At 36.7% G+C, this 21,620-nt stretch overlaps 1 protein-coding gene across 2 annotated transcripts in view; it reads right to left on the reverse strand.

Moving 5' to 3' along the window:
• Window positions 1-21,620, reverse strand: part of GTF2E2 (general transcription factor IIE subunit 2) — a 68,652-nt gene that overhangs the window by 15,599 nt on the left and 31,433 nt on the right. The window contains exons 5-7 of one of the 2 annotated variants that reach the window (XM_032618432.1): window positions 21,258-21,440; window positions 15,649-15,742; window positions 1,489-3,604 (exon numbers count right to left, since the gene is read on the reverse strand). In XM_032618432.1, coding sequence (XP_032474323.1) covers window positions 3,318-3,604; window positions 15,649-15,742; window positions 21,258-21,440 — 564 coding nt within the window. In that variant the 3' untranslated portion in view covers window positions 1,489-3,317. Of the gene's footprint in view, window positions 1-1,488; window positions 3,605-15,648; window positions 15,743-21,257; window positions 21,441-21,620 lie in introns of those variants that run through there. The other variant, XM_032618433.1, reaches the window with a different exon arrangement.

The raw sequence follows: 21,620 nt of genomic DNA on the forward strand, positions 1-21,620 counted from the left end.
TTGAGTCCTCTCCCTCTTTTTCTTCATGAGTCTGGCTAATGGTTTATCAATTTTGTTTATCTTCTCAAAGAACCATGTTTTAGTTTTATTTATCTTTGCTATTGTTTTCTTTGTTTCTATTTCATTTATTTCTGGTCTGATCTTTATGATTTCTTTCCCTCTCCTAACTTTGGGTTTTGTTTGTTCTTCTTTCTCTAGTTCCTTTATGTGTAAGGTTAGAATGTTTGAGATTTTTCTTGTTTCTTGAGGTAGGCTTGTATTGCTATAAACTTCCCTCTTAGAACTGCTTTTGCTGCATCCCATAGGTTTTGGATCGTCATGTTTTCACTGTCATTTGTCTCTAGGTATTTTTTGATTTTCTCTTTGATTTCTTCAGTGATCTCTTGGTTATTAACGTATTGTTAAGCCTCCATGTGATTGTGTTTTTTACATTTTTTTCCCTGTAATTCATTTCTAATCTCATAGTGTTGTAGTCAGAAAAGATGCTTGATATGATTTCAATTTTCTTAAATTGACTGAGGCTTGATTTGTGACCCAAGATGTGATCTATCCTGGAGAATGTTCCATGAGAACTTGAGGAGAAAGTGTATTCTGCTGTTTTTGGATGGAATGTCGTATAAATATCAATTATATCTATCTGGTCTATTGTGTCATTTAAAGCTTCTGTTTTCTTATTACTTTTCTGTTTGAATGATCCGTTCATTGGTGTAAGTAAGGTGTTAAAGTCCCCCACTATTACTGTGTCACTGTTGATTTCCTCTTTTATAGCTGTTAGCAGTTGCCTTATGTATCGCTCCTATGTTGGGTTCATATATATTTATAATTGTTATATCTTCTTCTTGGATTGACCCCTTGATCATTATGTAGTGTCCTTCCTTGTCTCTTGTAACATTCTTTAAAGTCTATTTTATCTGATATAAGTATTGCTACTCCAGCTTTCTTTTGATTTCTATTTGCATGGAATATCTTTTTCCATTCCCTCACTTTCAGTCTGTATGTGTCCCTAGGTCTGAAGTGGGTCTCATATATGGGTCTTGCTTTTGTATCCATTCAGTGAGCCTGTGTCTTTTGGTTGGAGCATTTAATCCATTCACGTTTAAGGTAATCATCGGTATGTATGTTCCTATTACCATTTTCTTAGTTGTTACGGGTTTGTTTTTGTAGGTCCTTTTCTTCCCTTGTCTTTCTCACTTAAGAGAAGTTCCTTTAGCATTTGCTGTAGAGCTGGTTTGGTGGTGCTGAATTCTCTTAGCTTTTGCTTGTCTGTAAAGCTTTCGATTTTGTCGAATCTGAATGAGATCCTTGCCAGGTAGAGTAATCTTGGTTGTAGGTTCTTCCTTTTCATCACTTTATCATGCCACTCCCTTCTGGCTTGTAGAGTTTCTGCTGAGAACTCAACTGTTAACGTTATGGGAGTTCCCTTGTACATTATTTGTCGTTTTTCCCTTGTAGCTTTCAATAATTTTTGTCTTTAATTTTTGTCAATTTGATTACTATGTGTCTCGGCGTGTTTCTCCTTGGGTTTCTACTGCCTGGGCCTCTCTGCGCTTCCTGGACTTGGGTGGCTATTTCATTTCCCATGTTAGGGAAGTGTTCGACTATAATCTCTTCAAATATTTTCTCGGGTCCTTTCTCTCTTCTCCTTCTGGGACCCCTATAATGCGAATGCTGTTGCATTTAATGTTGTCCCAAAGGTCTCTCAGGCTGTCTTCTTTTCATTCTTTTTTCTTTATCCTGTTCCACGCCAGTGAATTCCACCATTCTGTCTTCCAGGTCACTTATCCATTCTTCTGCTATTGATTCCTTCTCGTGTATTTTTCATTTCAGTTATTGTACTGTTCATCTTTGTTTGTTCTTTAATTCTTCTAGGTGTTTGTTTTGTTTTGTTTTTTTGGTATGAGGGCCTCTCACTGCTGTGGCCTCTCCCGTTCAGAGCACAGGCTCCGGACGCGCAGGCTCAGTGGCCACGAGTCACGGGTCCAGCCGCTCCATGGCATGTGGGATCTTCCCAGACTGGGGCAAAAACCCACGTCCCCTGCATCGGCAGGCAGACTCTCAACCATTGTGCCACCAGGGAAGCCCTGTTCTTTAATTCTTCTAGGTCTTTGTTAAACATTTCTTGCAACTTCTTGATCTTTGCCTCCACTCTTTTTCCAAGGTCCTGGATCATCTTCACTATCATTATTCTGAATTCTTTTTCTGGAAGGTTGCCTATCTCCACTTCATTTAGTTGTTTTTCTGGGGGTTTATCTTGTTCCTTCATCTGGTACATAGCCCTCTGCCTTTTCATCTTGTTTATCTTTCTGTGAATGTGGTTTTTGTTCCACAGGATGCAGGATTATAGTTCTTCTTGCTTCTGCTGTCTGCCCTCCTGATTCACTTTGTTATACAGCAGCAACTAACACAACAATGTAAAGCAATTATACTCCAATAAAGATGTTAAAAAAATAAATAAAAAATAAACAAATGAGACCTAATTAAACTTAAAAGATTTTGTACAGCCAAGGAAACCACTGACAAAATGAAAAGACAACATACCAAGTGGGAGAAAATACTTGCAAATAATATGACAGATAAGGGGTTAACATCCAAAATATATAAATGGTTCATACAACTCTATCAACTCAATATCAAAAAAATAAACAACCTGATTAAAAAATGACCAGAAGCTTGAATAGACATTTTTCCAAAGAAGACATACAGGTGGCCAACAGGCACATGAAAAGATGCTCAACATCTCTAATCGTCAGGAAAATACAATAAGACATAACCTCACACCTGTCAGCATGGCTGTCATCAAAAGATGACGAATAACAAATGTTGTTAAGGATATGGAGAAAAGGGAACCCTTGTACAGTGTTTGTGAGAATGTAACTTGGCACAGCCGCTAAGGAAAACAGTATGGAGGTTCCTCAAAAAACTAAAAATATGACTACCATGTGACCCAACAATTCCACTCCTGGGTGTATATCCAAAGAAAATGAAACACTAATTCAAAAAGATATGTGCACCCCGATAGTCACAGCAGCACTATTTACAACAGCCAAGATATGGAAGCAACCTAAGTGTCCATCAGCAGATGAATAAAGAAGATGTGGTACATATATACAATGGAATACTACTCAGCCATAAAAAGAATGAAATAATGCCATTTGCAACCACATGGATGGACCTGGAGGGTATTGTGCTAAATGAAGTAAGACAAAGAGAAAGATAAAGACTGTATGATATCACTTATATGTGAAATCTAAAACAATAAAACGAATGAATATAAGAAAACAGAAACAGACCCACAGATATAGCAAGCAAACTAGTGGTTACCAGTGGGGGGAGGGAAGAGGAGAAGGGCAAGTTGCGGGGATGGGATTAAGAGATACAAAAACTACTACATATAAAATAGATAAGCAACAAGGGTATGTTGTGTAGCACAGAAAAAAAATTCTATAATAACAAAATTTTTTTAGGGCTTCCCTGGTGGTGCAGTGGTTGAGAGTCCGCCTGCCGATGCAGGGGACACGGGTTCGTGCCCCGGTCCGGGAGGATCCCACGTGCCGTGGAGCGGTGAGCCCATAAGCCATGGCCGCTGAGCCTGTGCGTCCGGAGCCTGTGCTCCGCAACGGGAGAGGTCACAACAGTGAGAGGCCCGCGTACCACAAAAAAAAAAAAGAAAAAAATTTTTTAATAGGTAAAGAATTTAATGAGACATTTCTCAAAAGATAATATACATGTATAACTGAATCACTTTGCTGTACACCTGAAACTAACACAGGGTAAATCAACTATTCTCCAATATAAAAATAAACATTTTTTTAATAAATAAAAATTTAAAAAATAAAACAAGACAACATACAAATGGCCATTAAGCAAAAAGATGCTCATCATTAGAGAAATGTAAATCAAAACTATGATAAGATACCATTTCACACCCAGTATGACAGCTAAAATCAGTGTTGGCAATGATGTGGAGAAATTGGAACCCTCACGCACTGCTGCTGGGAATGTAAAATGATGTAGCCACTTTGCAAAATAGTATGGCAATTGCTCAAAAGTTAGCCATTGGAATTACCATATTATCCAGCAATTCCACTCCTAGGTATGTACTTAAGAGAAATGAAAAATTATTTCCACACAAAAACTTGTACATGAACGTTCATAGTACCATTATTCACAATGGCCAAAAAGTAGAAACAGCTCAAATGCCCATCAACTGATGAATGGATGAATAAAATGTTGTATATCCATAATGTAATGTCCTTTTTTAATGTACGCATTTAATGCTCTATTTCCCTTTAAGCACTGCTGCAGCTGCATCCCATGAATTTTGATATCTTGTGCTTTCACTTTCATTTAATTCAACATACTTTTTTACTTCCCTTGTGATTTCCTCCTTGAACCACGAGTTATTTAAGAGTGTTATTTAATTTCCAAATACTTTGGAGCATTTCCAAATATATCTCTGATTTCTAGTCTAATTCCATTATGATCCAAACACATCTTTTATATGCTTTCAATTCTTTTAAATTCATTAAGGTTTTGTGGCCTAGAATATCATCTGTCTTGGTGAATATCCCATGTACAATGGAAAACATGTATTCTATTTTTGGGTAGTCTTGTTTTACAAATGTCAATGAGGTCAAGTTGGTTGATAGTATTGTTTAAGACTTTCATATCCTTACTAATTTTCCATCTATTTGTTCAATCGATTACTGAGAGAGGAGTGCTGTGAAATTCAATCTTAATTGTGGGTTTGTCTATTTATCCTTTCAGTTATAGCTGTACTTTTAATAAATTTATTTACTTATTTTGGCTGTGCCAGGTCTTAGCTGCAGCACGTGGGATCTTTAGTTGCGGCATGCATGCGAGACCTAGTTCCCTGACCAGGGATCGAACCTGGGTCCCCGCCATTGGGAGTGCGGAGTCTCACCCACTGAACTACCAGGGAAGTCCTGTATCTATTTTTAACTCATGTATTTTAAAGCTCTGTTGTTAAATATACACATATTTAGGACTATTATATATCTTTGGAGAAGTGAACCCTTTATCATTATGTAATATTCCTCTTTATTCTTCGTAATTTTCTCTGTTCTGAAGACTACTTTGCCTGATACTAATACTCTAGCTTTCTTTTGATTAGTGTTTGCAGGATTCATCATTTTATATCCTTTTACTTTTTTTTTTTTTTTGGTGGTACGCGGGCCTCTCACTTTTGTGGCCTCTCCTGTTGCGGAGCACAGGCTCTGGACGTGCAGGCTCAGCAGCCATGGCTCATGGGCCCAGCCGCTCCACGGCATGTGGGATCCTCCCAGGCCGGGGCACAAACCCGCGTCCCCCGCATCAGCAGGCGGACTCTCAACCACTGCGCCACCAGGGAAGTCCTATCCTTCTACTTTTAACCCACGTTTTTACAAAGTTTCTCATAGACAGCGTATACTATGGTCTTGCATTTGCATCCAATCTGAAAATTTGTCTTAGTATGTTTAGGCAATTTACATCTATCTCAATTAGTATGTTTAGATGATTTTACAGTGAAAAGTATGTTATATGATTTTGTATGTTTAGACAGATGAAAATTTTAGTATGTTTAGATGATTTACATTTAACATAATTATCACTTAATGTGGTTGGAATAAAATCTATCATCTTGCTCACTGTTTCTAAGTTTTGTCTCCTCTCTTTTTCCTTCTGTTCCTGTGTTCATCTGGATTAACTAAATATATTTTTATGATTCCATTTTCTATTATTGTCTTATTACTTATAGTTTTATTTATGGAGCTATATATAATTGATACATAACACTGTATTAATTTCAGATGTATAGCATAATGATTTGATACATGTATATATTGTGAAGAGATTACCACAGTAAGTTCAGTTAACATAAATCGCCTCACATAGTCATAATCCCTTTTCTTGTGATGAGAACCTACTCTCTTAGCAGCTTTCAACTATACAATATAGTACTGTTAACTATACTTTTTCTTTTTAATGGTTTCAGTGGTTGTCCTAGGGTTTACAATACACATCTTTAGCTAACCAGAGCCTAACTTCAAGTAAATTATACCAGATCATATGTAAAGATGCTATAATAGTATATTCCCTCCTCACCTTTGAGCTACTGTCATAAATTTTACTTTTTTTTTTTTTGCTGTACGTGGGCCTCTCACTGTTGTGGCCTCTCCCGTTGCGGAGCACAGGCTTCGGACGCGCAGGCTTAGCGGCCATGGCTCAAGCGCCCAGCCGCTCCGCGGCATGTGGGATCCTCCCGGCCAGGGCACGAACCCACATCCCCTGCATCAGCAGGCGGACTCTCAACCACTGCACCACCAGGGAAGCCCATAAATGTTACTTTTACATATGCTCTAAACACAAATTCATGTCTAATATTTCTGCATTATAGTCAGCTATCTTTCAGAGTGATTAAAAATCTTTAATTAAAAATTTTAATTAGACAAATGAATTTTATATTTACTTTCATTTATTCCATTACAACACACTTACTTTCTTGTATAGATCCAACTTTCTGTCTAGTATCACATACCCTCTGCCTTAAGAACTTCCTTAAGGGATTTCTGATAATGCAGGTCTGATGACAGCGAATTCTCTCAGTTTCTGTGATACTGAGGGAATATTCCTCTGAGAGAATATTTATCCTTCGTTTTTTAAAGATTACTTTTGCTGGGTACAGAATTCTGTATTGAAAACTTCTTCCCTTTTAGTGCTTTAAAGATGTCACTGCACTGTGTTTTGGTTTGCACAGGGTCAAATGACAAGTCTGCTGTAATTCTTTTTTCCTCTGTAATGAGCTTTTTCCTCTACTTCAATATTTTCTCTTCTTCAGTTTTTGGCAGTTTGAAAATGATATGCTTAGGTGTTTTTTCTGTCATTTGTTTCTTTTGGGGGATTATCTTGCCTCATGTTCTCTGAGCTTCCTGGACCTCTGATTTGGTGTTTATCATTAATTAATCATTATAATCATTAATTATCATTATAATTAATAATACTTAGTCATTATTTCTTCTCTCCCATTCTCTTTCTCTTCTCCTTCTGAGATTTTAATTAGAAATTCAGACCATTTGATGTCATCTCACAGCTCCTGGAGACTCTGCTGCATTTCTTCACATTTGTCTCTGCATTTCAGTTTAATTTGTACTGGCCTATCTTGCAGTTTACAGATTCTTTCCTTGGTTATGCCAAGTTGACTAATGAGCTTTCTTGTCTCTGTTACTGTGCTTTTCATTTCTAGAATTTTCATTTGATTTTCTTATAATGTCTATCTCTCTGATGAAATGTCCTTCCTAATCATGCACGCTGTCTGCCTTTTCTACTGGAGGCCTTAACATATCAACCAGTGTTATTTTAAATTCCATGTCTGACAGTTCCAATATCTGTGCCCTAAGAATTTGGTTCTGTAAATTCCCTTGTCTCAAAAGTGCTTTGCTTTTCCTTGCTTCTTTCTATGCCTCATAATTTTTTTGAAAGCAGGATATCCTCTGTAGGACAGCTGAGACTGAGGTAAATAGTTTCTGTGCTGGGAAATGGGCACGCCTTTCCTTCTTCTAGGCCTTCAGCGTGTGGAGGTAGAGGCATTCTATTGTCAGAATGTGAACTTGGTTTGGAATTTGTTGCTGCTATGGTTACCCACAATGCACCACAGGCTCCAAATACCTCTAGCCATACCTAAGGGTGTTTAGGGTAGAGCCTGCTTTGCCAGAGGGTTTTTCCTCAGTGTCCGCTCAACCTGCTCTTTGAGGTCTTCCCTATGCTGCACCCTGGATGGTCTGTCAGCCTCCACGCTCTTGCGACTCTCACGGAATTCCACTGCTACCTGTTACTCCAAATCTGTCAGCCCGTATGGGGGTGGGTGGGAGTTCTCTGATATTCTGATTAAGCCTCAGCTTTATTTAGACAAGCCCTATGTTCCGAGGTGTCTGGGGGTAGCCTTCTCAGTGTTCCTGCCCTGCCCCCTCTGCCAAAGTTCTGGGCCCAGCATATATTCCTCCCTTCCCCCAGGTAGAGGGTTTTTCTTTCTTTTCTTCTCACAGGAGTTGAAGGCTTCTGTCTCATAGGAGACAGGGAGGAAGGAGAAGTCAGATAGGGCTTCATGTCTTTTCGGAAGCGTCTACTGTTCCCCTCCTCCAGACCTGCCCTATGATGCCAGTTCCCCCGACCCTGGCCTCTGCTTTGTAAGCAGCGAGGGCAGTCTGCGGAGAACAGCCTGTGAGTGGGTGCGAACTCTCATGTGTCTGTGGCCCCCAGGGGTTCTATACTCGCTTGCTAGTCCACACTAAGCGTTTAGCAGGTCATTAAACATTTTAACTGAATTCTTCTGAGCAGTGGTCATGTTCCCTGTGCCAGGTAAACAAGTGTTTCCATCCCACCTTTTTCTTGGAAGTGCCTGCCTTTCCTTGCATTTCAGGTTAGGTGGTTGCCCTGCAACCTCAGCTCTCTGATGGAGTCAAGAAAACTGCAACTTTGCAGCTGCCCAGGGTTTGCTGTTGCTGCAAGAGTGGGAACAGTGCTCTCTCCAGCTTTCTCTAAGTGAAAGCTACAAGCCCCCAACTATCTACTTCTTAGCCAAGCTTTGAGAACAATGTGACTAACATGGCTAGCTCTGCTCACATCAGGCATGTATGAGAGAAAATATCTTCAGGTCAAACTTCCACGTCAGCAACAAAAACATCTAATCCCAAAAAGGCATACAAATTATCTTAAAATGTACACCGTATCAGGGAATTTACATGTCAGATTTACATAGCTGCTGAAGGAATTATGTCACACACAATAGTTCTGACGTTTTAAATATGACATTAAATTCTAACTATCAACGTGTAAAAATTGTACTCACTATTTAGAATAAGTAATACATGATATAACTGTATAACAACTATACTGTGTACTTCTCTCTGTATAAGAAAAAGGTAAGGAGAAAAAAATACATGTAATAAAAACACCTTTCATTCAGTGTTAAACTTCACTCAGTTCACTTCTTACCAAACCTCTGTGTTACCAGCATTGCAAAATTTCAGCTCCTTGAAGACTGAAACTGCTTTCACTTTGTACCTGATGTGTACAGAGCTTATATACCTCAGGCCACTTACGACACAATGACAGAGGCAATATGACAGGAATGGTCTGGAAAGCCAGTCTGTGTTACTGTACCACCAGAAAGAATATACAACACTATATATTTTCATAGTACAGTGGAATTGAAAGGACATTAAAACAAAATTTAACTACCTCCTTTTGCTAAAAGAAGTATCACTTGAGCTGTATTCAGACGAAAATACCTGAATAAAAACTCTTCAATGTCTTTGTTTCAATGAAACATTTCTACTTTAATCCATGGCTTTCCTTAGCTCAATGCTGTTGCAGTACTTAAATAATACATCTATTGTGTAAATGTATTACAGCTGCATAAATACTTAAGATGAACACTGGAAGGCAGGGCCTAATTTTAGAAACAGGATCTCACAAGATCCCAAATTTAATTACTTGTTAATGTTTGTAGGGACAGAAAATGCTCAGATTTTCTGACAGAGGTACAAAGAGAAATTAACTGGTGTAAATTTTATAAAAATCACGGCAAGAAAATATAAATTAAAATCAAGATAATCTGTATTTTCTGTGAGGCCAGCAAAGTCAACTAAAAACATCTAGTGAGGGTAAAGAAATGGATACCTTCGCATATAAATTGGTCCCAAAAATTGGTGCAAACTTTAGGATGGGCATTAGGCAGGCTACTGAAATTTTTTTCAAACATGCCTTATCTTTTGACCCACCAATTATACTTTAAGAAAACTACAATAAGGAGATAACCAAGCAAGTGTACATATATTTATGTGCAAGGACTGAGCATTATTTATAATAGCATATAGCAAAAAAATAAAGCAAACACTAAGCTTCTCTTTGTGGAGCATTAAGAAAAAGTGTTTTAAAGTATGTCCCTATCTGGAATACCACACAGCTATTAAAAAATGACCTAAAACAGCATCAGGGCCCCAGGGGAGTAGCTACTGGGAGGAGTCCTAGATTCTAAGGATAAAGCTGAAATCGCTGAAGCTTCCAGGCAGAAAAGAACAAGTTACCGGCAATGGGGGGACAGTCAGATTGTTATCGGACTTCATACAGAAACACCACCTAACAGTATGTCACTGCCACACATCAGCACTCCGACTGAACTGACTCTGCTTCTCTGCTACCCGTCTAACCAACTGCAGAACCACAGATCCACTGAGTTAATAACCAGATAGTGGAATAAAGTAACCAGATAAGTAAGATTAAAACACCTAATATTTTGGTACTATTTTATATTTTTAATGTTACTAATAATAGTTAACCTGCTGATACTATTATTCTTACTATGTGCCAGGTTCCGTTCCAAGCTCTAAGCATTTTTACTTATATTAGCTCATTTAATCCCCATAAGGACCACTGAAGTACAGATATCACTATTCCTATTTTATAGGTGAGGAATCTCAGACAGAGAGGGGTTAAGTATTACTAGGCAGTATCTTGCCTAAGCTAGTAAGGAGCAGAGCCAAGAGTTAAACCTACAGATCAACTACTCAGACCATCCTCTTGACCACTGCATTTATACTGCCTCTAATGAATAAGATTCTGATTTAAGAAAATAAATACCTCTGAAATAAAACACATACCCAAGTCCAACTACTCTGGGTTCACTTACCTATTTAATTCTTTTTAATTACTACACAATAGACTTTCTCCTTACTTATGCTATATCTCATTTTTGGACATTTGCTTCTATCACAGATAGAATGAAGGGTGAATCTTCAGTGTGACTGAAAGCTTGCCCACTCAACATTTCCTCTCTATAGCTAAGACTGCCACCTAGTGAGCTAAAACAAATAACTTGATCAGCGTAATTATTTTGAGAAATAAAATACAAAAAAAGACAAACAGGTGGACAGTGAGAAAGACAAATGTTAAGATATGCATCTGTGGGCTTGCCTGGTGGCGCAGTGGTTAAGAATCCGCCTGCCAATGCAGGGGACACGGGTCAAGCCCTGGTCCAGGAAAATCCCACATGCCGCGGAGCAACTAAGTCCGTGCGCCACAACTACTGAGCCTGCGCTCTAGGCCCCGCGAGCCACAACAACTGAGCACGCAAGCCTAGAGCCCGTGCTCTGCAACAAGAGAAGCCACCGCAGTGAGAAGCCTGCACACCACAATGAAGCCTGCACACCACAATGAAGAGTATCCCCCGCTCGCCACAACTAGAGAAAGCCCATGTGCAGCAACAAAGACCCAACACAGCCATAAATAAATAAATAAATTTATATATATATAAAAAGATGTGTATCTGTTTTCAACAGGTTTTCTCTGGAAACACATAATTTAAATCATTAACAAAAAACCTCCGTTTTTAAAATTAGTGACTTACGCAATACCGACACTTTCAACTAAAAGAACAGCATCTTAGCCCTGAGGTTCCTGTGGGTGGCTGTGAGCCCCAGGGTCTCCACAGCACTGTATGAACACCACAGTGACATGCTGTACCATATGCGTACCCATGTCGTTCCACCCTCCGCCTGCGCTCAAGGACAGAAATCTCATTCACTTTGCTATCCCTCATATCACTGAACGTGCTGAATGAAGGAACGCAGGAAAAGAAGCTTGAAGACAACATATCGTAATATTTCTGTTTTATAAACATAAACTGTACCTTTAACATAACTCTCAACCTGGGCAATTCTGCTCCCCAGGGAATTTTTGGTAATGTCTGGATACATCTTTGGGTGTCACACTGTGGGGAAAGGGATGCTAATGGCATCTAAAGCAGCGAGGGATACTGCTAATCATCCCAAAATGCACTGCGACAACCCTATCAAAAAAAATTATCCGGCTCCAAATATCAATCCTGCCAAGGTTGAAAAACCCTGCATCCTCCCAACTATCCTTATTAGAAAGTATACAAAAAAAAAAAAAAAAAAAGAAAGTATACAGATTAATGATAAATACCAACTTATAATAAACTGAGCCTAGAACCCAATTCTGTTTTATGTATATAAACAAAGTATTTCTTATACTGGTTTAATACACACTTGATTTTCTAAGAATATAAAGTGTATAATGTACATGATTACAGTATGATTAACCTTTGTAATCACAGAAAAGCTACACCTTTTATTTTTTAGAACTTTACCAAGAATTCTTTATCACTTAAGGAAAACACCAATTATGGTATATAAGTTGCGAATGAATCACACCTTCATTAGTTCACTTGTAGCTATCACATTCAATGGTAATTCTATATAAAAATGTAAACAGCTATTTCATTTATATTCCATTTATATCTGAGTATGTATAATGTGCTTCAACAATTACAAATATCGAAACAAATTTTAAAAATATAAATCTGCACTTCTCTTTTTATGAATCCAGCATACACCCATACCAAACCCTGAGAAAGCACACAAAAAAAGGCAAAAATCCTTAAATACATTAGTAAAAGGAACGCAGAAATACAGGCGCCAAAGAAGGGTTATTCTAGGACTAAAAGGATGGTTCAATATTGAGAAATCTAGTAATGTATTTCACCAATAGCAGTAAAGATCTTTAAAAGATGCAAAAATAATTTGTTTACCTTCCCAATATTTTCCTGATTTATATGGCTGTTTCATTAACATAAAAAATACATATACATACATCCACCGTATCAGGTCTGTAAGGATATTTGCTGCAGCAATGTTAAGTGTTTAAAAATCCATGCATCAGAGACACCTATAAAACAGAATACTAAATAGCCACACAGGACGACTTCCCCTGTGGTCCAGTGGGTAAGACTCTGCGGTCCCAATGCAGCGTGCCCAGGTTTGATCCCTGATCAGGGAATGAGATTCCCCAGGCATGCCGCAACTAAAGATCCCGCATGCTGCAACTAAGAAGTCCACATGCCGCAACTAAAGATCCCGCATGCTGCATCTAAGAAGTCCACATGCCACAACAAACATCCCATGTGCCGCAACTAAGACTGGCACAACCAAAATAAATAAATAAACAATAAAATAAATAATATCCTAAAAATAAATAGCCACACAGCATCACTGAATACCTGTAGTATACAGAAAGTAAACTAGAGAAATAAACACTAAACTATTTACAGCACTTATTTCTAGATGTGTGGGATTTTACTAAAAAGCATATATGATTACTTTTATAATCTGAGGTGCAAAAAGTGAAAATCCTCATTTTGTCTTTATAGCCAAGTAATGAGGAGATGGGAGGAGTTTAAGCCTTGCGAAAGGCCATATAACATGGCAAATGAAATCAGGTAATACTAAGGAACAGAACTGTAGGTAAAAAATACACAAACAGGGGCTTCCCTGGTGGCGCAGTGCTTGAGAGTCCGCCTGCCAATGCAGGGGACACGGGTTCGTGCCCTGGTCCGGGAAGATCCCACATGCCACGGAGTGGCTGGGCCCGTGAGCCATGGCCGCTGAGCCTGCGCGTCCAGAGCCTGCGCTCCGCAACGGGAGAGGCCACAGCAGTGAGAGGCCCGCGTACCGCAAAAAAAATAAAAAAAAAAACAGGAAAACACTGACCAAAGTTAAAACAATAGTATCCACAGAAAGCACACACAAGGCACACAAAAATCACAATGGCTTAGTGTAAGGAGTACTATGAGGGTTACTGCTAAATCCAAGTGTGCTCCTAAAATCTCTCCAATGAAATACCATCAAGAAATCCTACAGTTTCATGCTACTCTTACAGAGCTACTGCAATCTCTCTCATATCAAACACTTGCCTCAATTTAAACATCTGCTTCCAGAACAGATATGCTACACTATGCTGCCATCTACAGAACAGACTTAATACTAAAAATTCCCACTGAGAAGGTTTACGTTGTTGAAAGTGCCAAGATAAATGAAAGAGAAACTAAAAATAGTGATGTACTATATTGGGAAGTAGAAAAGAGAGATACGTGTTGGAATCAGAGAGATGATAAAGAATAAGTCATTAGACAATGTTTCAAGTTAAAAAAAATAACAGTATGAGCATATTATTTAGCAAGATGGGAAAAACCACCAGAAGAATCTAAAATAAAACCAGTTAAGTTACTTGCCAGAAAAAAAAGGGACTGGAACTAGAGAAAGGAAAAGCACATCTGCTGTTTATTGTAAGATCTTCCTTACTATTTGAACATGTGATACTTGTGATAAGTTTTTTTTTAATACTGTGAAAATCTTCTTCAAATGGATTAACTATGCTTAAGAATAAAGGAATCGGTTGTTTCTTTGTTTAAACTCAGAAGGACTTAAAAATCAAGTTTTTAAAAGGAAGAAATCAATTTGACAATTATAAAAGTTTACATAACACCAAAATTCCAAGTAAAAGAGACTCAGGCAATACAAACACTGCTCAGCCAAATCTTTCTTAAATGAGCACCTATCATTACAATGTACAGAAGGAGCTGACTACTATCTTGTTTACATATAGGAAGCTTACTTTATTAGAAATGGCATTATAGAAGAGCCGGAATACTTTGCAAATTCCATTTAATTAACAAACATTTATCAAGAACCAACTATATATCAATACAAGGTATTCTGGATGAAGATTTTCCCAAAAATACAATATTCTATTTCCTACAAAAAATCATGGTCATCTAAGTAACCTTAGGTTGACGAAACTACAGCACCACAAGCCTGATTATCTACAGCCAGATAACACATAAGAGAAAACCTTAGGGTTACTGTACAAATTACAAGTCATAATCAAGACAGGTTTGGGCTCTATAGGGACAAGATTTGTAAATGCACTTCTTATACAAAATTACTCATTCAACAGAAACTCTTTCATTTAATGTCATTAAAAAAAGTCAATATGACTACAGCAATAGTTTCACTGTTTGCAGTCTATACTACTATCGTACTATATGTCCCTCTATATTTTTAGAATATTTTGCTGGGAGTTTGTATCACTTTTGAAATTTTATAATTAAAATGACATTCAATCCTTTTCTTGCCTTCTGATAAAACTTCAAAATTAATACAAGTTTAGAGTAAAACATAATTGCTTACATGAGAATATCTACTTGTATAGAAAAGAAATTTCTTGTGACTAAACCCTTGTTTAATTACTATTTTACTGGAAAATATTGATGAAATATTTTAAACTAAAATCCAAAATGTAAGTATCACACATTTAGTACAAGACAACACAGAGCTTAGCATACAACTCTAAAATTGCCAGAAAGAAAAAATTAATCTCCTTTCTTATCCAATTTCATAATCAAAAAACTCTAAGTTATTTAAGAGAATATCAGTCTCCACAAAAAGTTTATTCTTTTTCCCATCCTGAAACAAGCTTTCATATCAAGATATGAAGTAATATTTGTAAAACAACAGAAATAAACTGCTGCTTGGTACAGCAGAGCTATGAGCGTAAGAAATCATGAACTGCTATACTATGACTGTACCTAAAATCTTTCAAATTACACATTTCAAACTGCATTGTGAGAAACAATACATTAGACATAGAAGTTATTAGCGTTGAGATGATAATGCTAAAAAAGCAGTATTATAAAATTTAAGTTATAATTGTATTATAATATTATAAATTCTGTCACCCTAAATTTGTAACATGTCTGCAAATTAAAGAAAGTATCTATACAGAAAGGCTCACCTTCATCCACAGAAAACTGACAGCTCTTATCATTGAAGAAAAGAATTTTCTTCTTATCAGGACGGTTTACAAATAGTATCTGGTCCCCTAAAGCCTTAAAGATAAAGAAAAAATTTTCAGTTAACTCCAAATTACATCACCCAAGAAAAAAAAAATTTTTTTTTTTAAAACAACAAAGGACTCCCACTTCCTTTAACCCTCAGTACACCATTAGGGTCCACTAGACCAAATTTTAATTCTTGAGTTTCTTTCTTGAGCAGTTCTATTTTTAAGAATTGATATTTTGAGACTTTTATTCTTAGAGATCATCCAAAGTACATAAAGAAAAAAAACTGTTTTAAATAGAACAAAATTCAATCTATGCTGCAATTACAATTTGGGTCTACTGGACCCTTTCATTAATCTGTGAGAAAAACTGTGGAAACTCATTGTTCTTACTTTTCCTTTACCTTGAAATATTTTGTTACTCATCATTATCCATCTATCATTTCCAATTATGCTTTGAAAAGCTAGAACAGTAAGAAAATGGAAGAATGATTAAATCACCTAAAAATGTGTGTGCAACTATGAGATAAATAGCCATCCTTCAGTTTTCTTCCTGCACTGCCCAAAATACTGCATCATCTTTAAAGAAAATATAAAAGACTTGAGTAGTCTTTACTATCTTTTAGCTTTCACTGAGCACAGTTGACAATTAAACATTTTTCATTTTCTACTACTCTAGCAATGACAAGAAAATTGATATAAGATATTTCATTATTATTAATTAATGAGAACAAGAATACAGAAAGCCTGGTAGCAGTAATCTGGACTATAATGATGATGGTAAAATTCATCACAGAAATAAAGTCTCAATCTATGAGCCTTTAGATGACAATAATCTCAGCCTTAGGCATCAATGTGTGAACTACATGGACTTAACAGATATATAAAGAACATCCCATCCAAAAGCAACAGAATACACATTATTCTCAAGTACACACTTGACATTCTCCAGGATAGTTAATATGTTAAGCCACAAAACGAGCCTTAACAAATCACATCAAGCACCTTTTCTGACCACAATGGTACGTAAAACTAAAAATCAATTATAAGAAGATGGAAAATTCACAAATATGCAGAGATTAAGCAATATGCAGAAATTAAGCAATATGCTGCTAATCACTGGGTCAAAGAAGAAATTTAAACATACCTTGAAAAAAAGGAAAATACAACATACCAAAACTTATGAGAGGTTAAAAAAAAAAAGCAATTCTAAGAGAAAGTTCATAGGTATAAATGCCTACATCGAAAAACAAGAACAATGTCGGATAACCTAAATTTACACCTCAAAGAACTAGAAAAAGAACAAATGAAGCATGAAGTTAGTAGAAGGAAGGAACTAACAAAGATTAGAGTGGAAATAAATTTAAATAGAGACTAAAAAGACAACAGAAAAGAGTAATGAAACTATGAGCGGGTTCTTTGAAAAGATAAACAAAATTGACAAACCTTTAGCTCAACTATCCAAGAAAAAAGGACAGAAAACTCAATTAAATCAGAAATGAAATGAGAGGCATTACAAATACTACCACAGAATACAAAGAATCATAAGAGACTACTATGAACGTACACCAACAAAATTGGACAACCTAGAGGAAATGGATGAATTTCTAGAAACATATAAGCTATCAAGACTGAATCATGAAGAAATAGGAATTCTGAACAGATCAGTTACTAATAAAGAAATTGAATAAGTAATCAAAAATCTCCCAACAAACAAAAGTCCAGGACCAGATAACTTCACTAGTGAACTCTACTGAACAAAGAAGAATATCAATCCTTCTCAAACTCGTCCAAAAAACTGAAGCAGTTCATCAAACTCATTTTTCGAGGCCAGCATTACCCTGATACCAAAACCAGATAAAGTATGCTACAAGAAAAGAAAATTACAGGCCAATATCCCTGATGAACATAGATGCAAAAAATCCTCAACCAAATAGTCAACACACCAAATTTAACAATACATTAAAAGAATCACACACCACAATCAAATGGGATTTATTCCAGGCATGCAAGGATGGTTCAATATCTGCAAATCAATCAATGTGATACAGCACATTAACAAAATGAAAGATAAAAATCATATGATCATTTCAGTAAATGCAGAAAAAGCATTTGGCAAAACTCAACATCCACTTATGATAACTCTCCACAATGTGGATACCAAGGTAACATACCTCAACATAATAAAGGTACGAGTCTTGGTGAGGATATGGAGAAAAGGGAACCCTAGTGCACTGTTGGTGTGAACGTAAACTGATGTAGGCACCTTGGAAAACAGTATGGAGGTTCCTCAAAAAATTAAAAATAAAACTACCATATGATTCAGCAATACCACTTCTGGGTATTTTTATCCAAAGAAAATGAAAACACTAACTTAAAAAGATATATGCACCACCTTGTTCAGTGCAGCATTATTTACAGTAGCCAAGATATGGAAACAGCCTAAATGCCCAATGATGTATGAATGGATAAGGAAAATGTGTTATATATAAACAATGGAATATTACGCAGCCATAAAAAAAAATGAAATCTTGCCATTTGCAACAACATGGATGGACCTTGAGGGCATTATGCTAAGTCAAGTAGGTCAGACTGAGAAAGACAAATACTGTATGATCTCACTTATATGTGAAATCTTAAATAAATAAATAAATATATATATATATATATAAGCTCACAGATACAGAGAACAGATTGATGGTTCCAAGAGGCAGTGAGTGGGTCAAGGGGTGGGCAAAATGCAAGAAAGGGGTCAAAAGGTACAAACTTCCAGCTGTAAAATAAGTCACAGAGATGCACTATACATTATGATGACTATAGTTAATAATACTGTATTGCATATTTGAAAGTTCCTAAGAGAGATCTTAAAAGTTCTTACCACAAAATAATTTTTTGATAACTATGTATGTGACGCATTTAACCAGACTTACTATGATCATTTTTTACAATTAAGAAGAATTTTTAATTAAAAAAACCCTTAGTTGATTCAATACACCATCTTAAAATTAAACCATATCACAAACACAGTTATTAAAATTATTCTGGAAGTTAATTTAATTATTAAAAAACCCCCAAAAAACAACTACTGAGATGAATAATCTGGAACAGTCACTGGTTTCTCTCATTGTCTATATGGTCAACAAAATGACAGTAGAAGTTATCTTCTATCTCCACCAAGAACTGAAGAAAAGGAAACAGCACAGAAGGGATTTAACTTAATTAGGCCAAATTTCTCCCTTGAGAAATTACTTAGAACATATCTTCACATATTTAAAATGTGAGGATTTTTTAAAACTTGGGGCTTCGAACAATTTAGAAATAATACTGCTTGCAAATGACAGACTGTGTGCTTTTCATGACCGCTTTTCAGCTCTACTCCTTAAGGAAGAGAGCCATTAAAAACAGGGTAACAGGGACTTCCCTGGTGGTGCAGTGGTTAAGAATCTACTTGCCAACGCAGGGGACACAGGTTCGATCCCTGGTCTGGGAAGATTCCACATTCTGCGGAGCAACTAAGCCCGTGTTCCACAGCTACTGAGGCTGTGTTCTAGAGCCCACAAGCCACAACTACTGAGCCCTTGTGCCACAACTACTGAAGCCTGCGCACCTAGAGCCCATGCTCTGCAACAAGAGAAGCCACCACAATGAGAAGCCCACACACTGCAACCAAGAGTAGCCCCCACTCGCCACAACTAGAGAAAGCCCACGTGCAGTAATGAAGACCCAACGCAGCCAAAAAAAAAAAAGAAAAAGAAAAAAAGTGGAAGCCAAATGTTAAAAAAAAAAAAAATAGGGTGACAATGTGACTTTACATCACAAAATTATTTAAAATAGAAAAAGCAATTATCAGTTTACGTTACTATTCTACTTATATAAAGCCTACCAAAGAGTAACAATACTAGCCTGTATCAAAATGGGAAAAAGAATAGAGCAGGAAATGTACCTAGCACTCCCAACTGTTAAGCTAGGATTCAGTAGTTCTACCTTTCAACATGCTACAAATAGTGCACAATTTATCAACTTTGGTCACATATTATTTGCAACATTTGTGCAGGTTAAGCTTAGACACTTAAGTGAAAATCTTAAAAACAGTTCTTCATCTGGTAATGGCCAAGCAGCTCCTAAGGGATCAGCCCACCGGAAGAAAACTACTATACTAATCTCTGGACAAGACATTTTAAAAAGAATAGAGCTAAAAGAACAAAACAGATGTGTCATATGCCATCCACCACAGAGAATACAAAGTTTGAAGTTTGACTCTAGTCAAGACAAATGCCCACTTAAAAACAAAATAAACAAACAAAAACACTCCTTGGAGGAATATAACAGAATCGTGAGCCATATAATTCAGTGTTCAAGACTCAACAGAAATTAGGTATATGTAGAAAGAAAACATGACCCGTACTCAAGAGACGAAGTCTCAGAGCAGACCATCCCCAAGATGACCCAGCTCTTGAAATCAGGAGAATTTTAAAGCAGCTACAAGAAATTACACACAGGATGTAATGTAAAATATGCTTGTAATGAATGGAAAAAAAACAAAAAACAAAATCTCAGAAAAGAAACAGAAACCTAAGAAAGAATGAAAAGAAAAGTCTAGATGGAACTTCCCTGGTGGTCCAGTGGTTAAGACTCCACGCTCAATCCCTGGTCAGGGAACTAGATCCCACATGCCACAAATAAGACCCTGGTGCAGCCAAATAAATATTTAAAAAAAAAAAAAAACCTCTCTTGAGGGGATTGTTAAAAAAAAAGAAAGGTCTAGAACTGAAAATACAATCTATAAAGAATTAACCAATTGGGCTTAATAACAAATTGGAGGTAAAAAAAAGTCAGTACAATTAACAACAGATCAATACAACAACAAAGTCCAAAAGCACGTGTGCGTGCACACGCACACACACGCACACACACACACACAGCCTAAGGGACTTGTGGGACAATACCAAAAAGGCTAACATGTGTAACTGAATTACCAAGAAGTAGAGAAAGAAGCACGTTTTCTCCACAGGTAGCAAAAAGAATGAACCTGCTTACAGGTTAACATCAATCGTTAGCAATTTTGAATAACAGAGACTCGCAGCCTTCCCAAGAGAGTTGAAAATTTAAACAGGAAATGTAAACTCTATCACTTTTACTGATTGATAGCCCCTTTAGGAATTCGAAACAACCAAATTATAAATGTTCTTGTGTTTTAATGCCTCTGATTCCCTCAGGTTAGCAATATGCACAAGCGTTGTTGAAGGAGTTCTTAAATACAAACATAACAACTTATAAGAAAAAGACTGTCTTTGAGGAAATCTTTCCAGAAATATTTTGAAGAATCAATCATACACAACAACACAAAAGGGAGCTGTCAAAAGTTCCACAAAAATGGTTATGCTCTGTCCTGCTCTACAGCACAAAAAACAAATTTCAAATCTTTAACTGGCTCGTAACAACCCCAAGTATATATGATGGAGGAGGTTTTAAAAATAACTTTTTTTAAGTCATGATATTTTTTAAAACCAAAAGATATTATTAATTCAAATTATATTAAGGCATAGAAAGAAAAGAGAGGTTACCTTGACAGCTTTCTGGGAATTGGGCAGTCCTTCTTCAATGTCTTCTAAAAGAATTCCTCCTAAGCCTCGCTGGTCATGCTTATCTAAAAGCCGAAGTAGGGCCTTCTTATCTTTCAAGTTGTACTTGGGCTTGAAGGCATACTTTCCATCTATTACTTCAATTTTGGGATTATTGACTAATGCCTGTAACAGTGACACAATTTGGACATATTAACAAAAGGAAATACCATATATACATTATTTAATTCTACCAATTATTAAAAAACCACAATACTCGTATTACAGTGGCAAACTAAAAGTATCCTGTGGATATCAAAAGATCTAAAACACCGGACATCCAGGATCCAAAACAACAGGTAGAAA

Source organism: Phocoena sinus, chromosome 21, assembly GCF_008692025.1.
Source record: "Phocoena sinus isolate mPhoSin1 chromosome 21, mPhoSin1.pri, whole genome shotgun sequence".
In the NCBI taxonomy this organism is placed as follows: Eukaryota; Metazoa; Chordata; class Mammalia; order Artiodactyla; family Phocoenidae; genus Phocoena; species Phocoena sinus.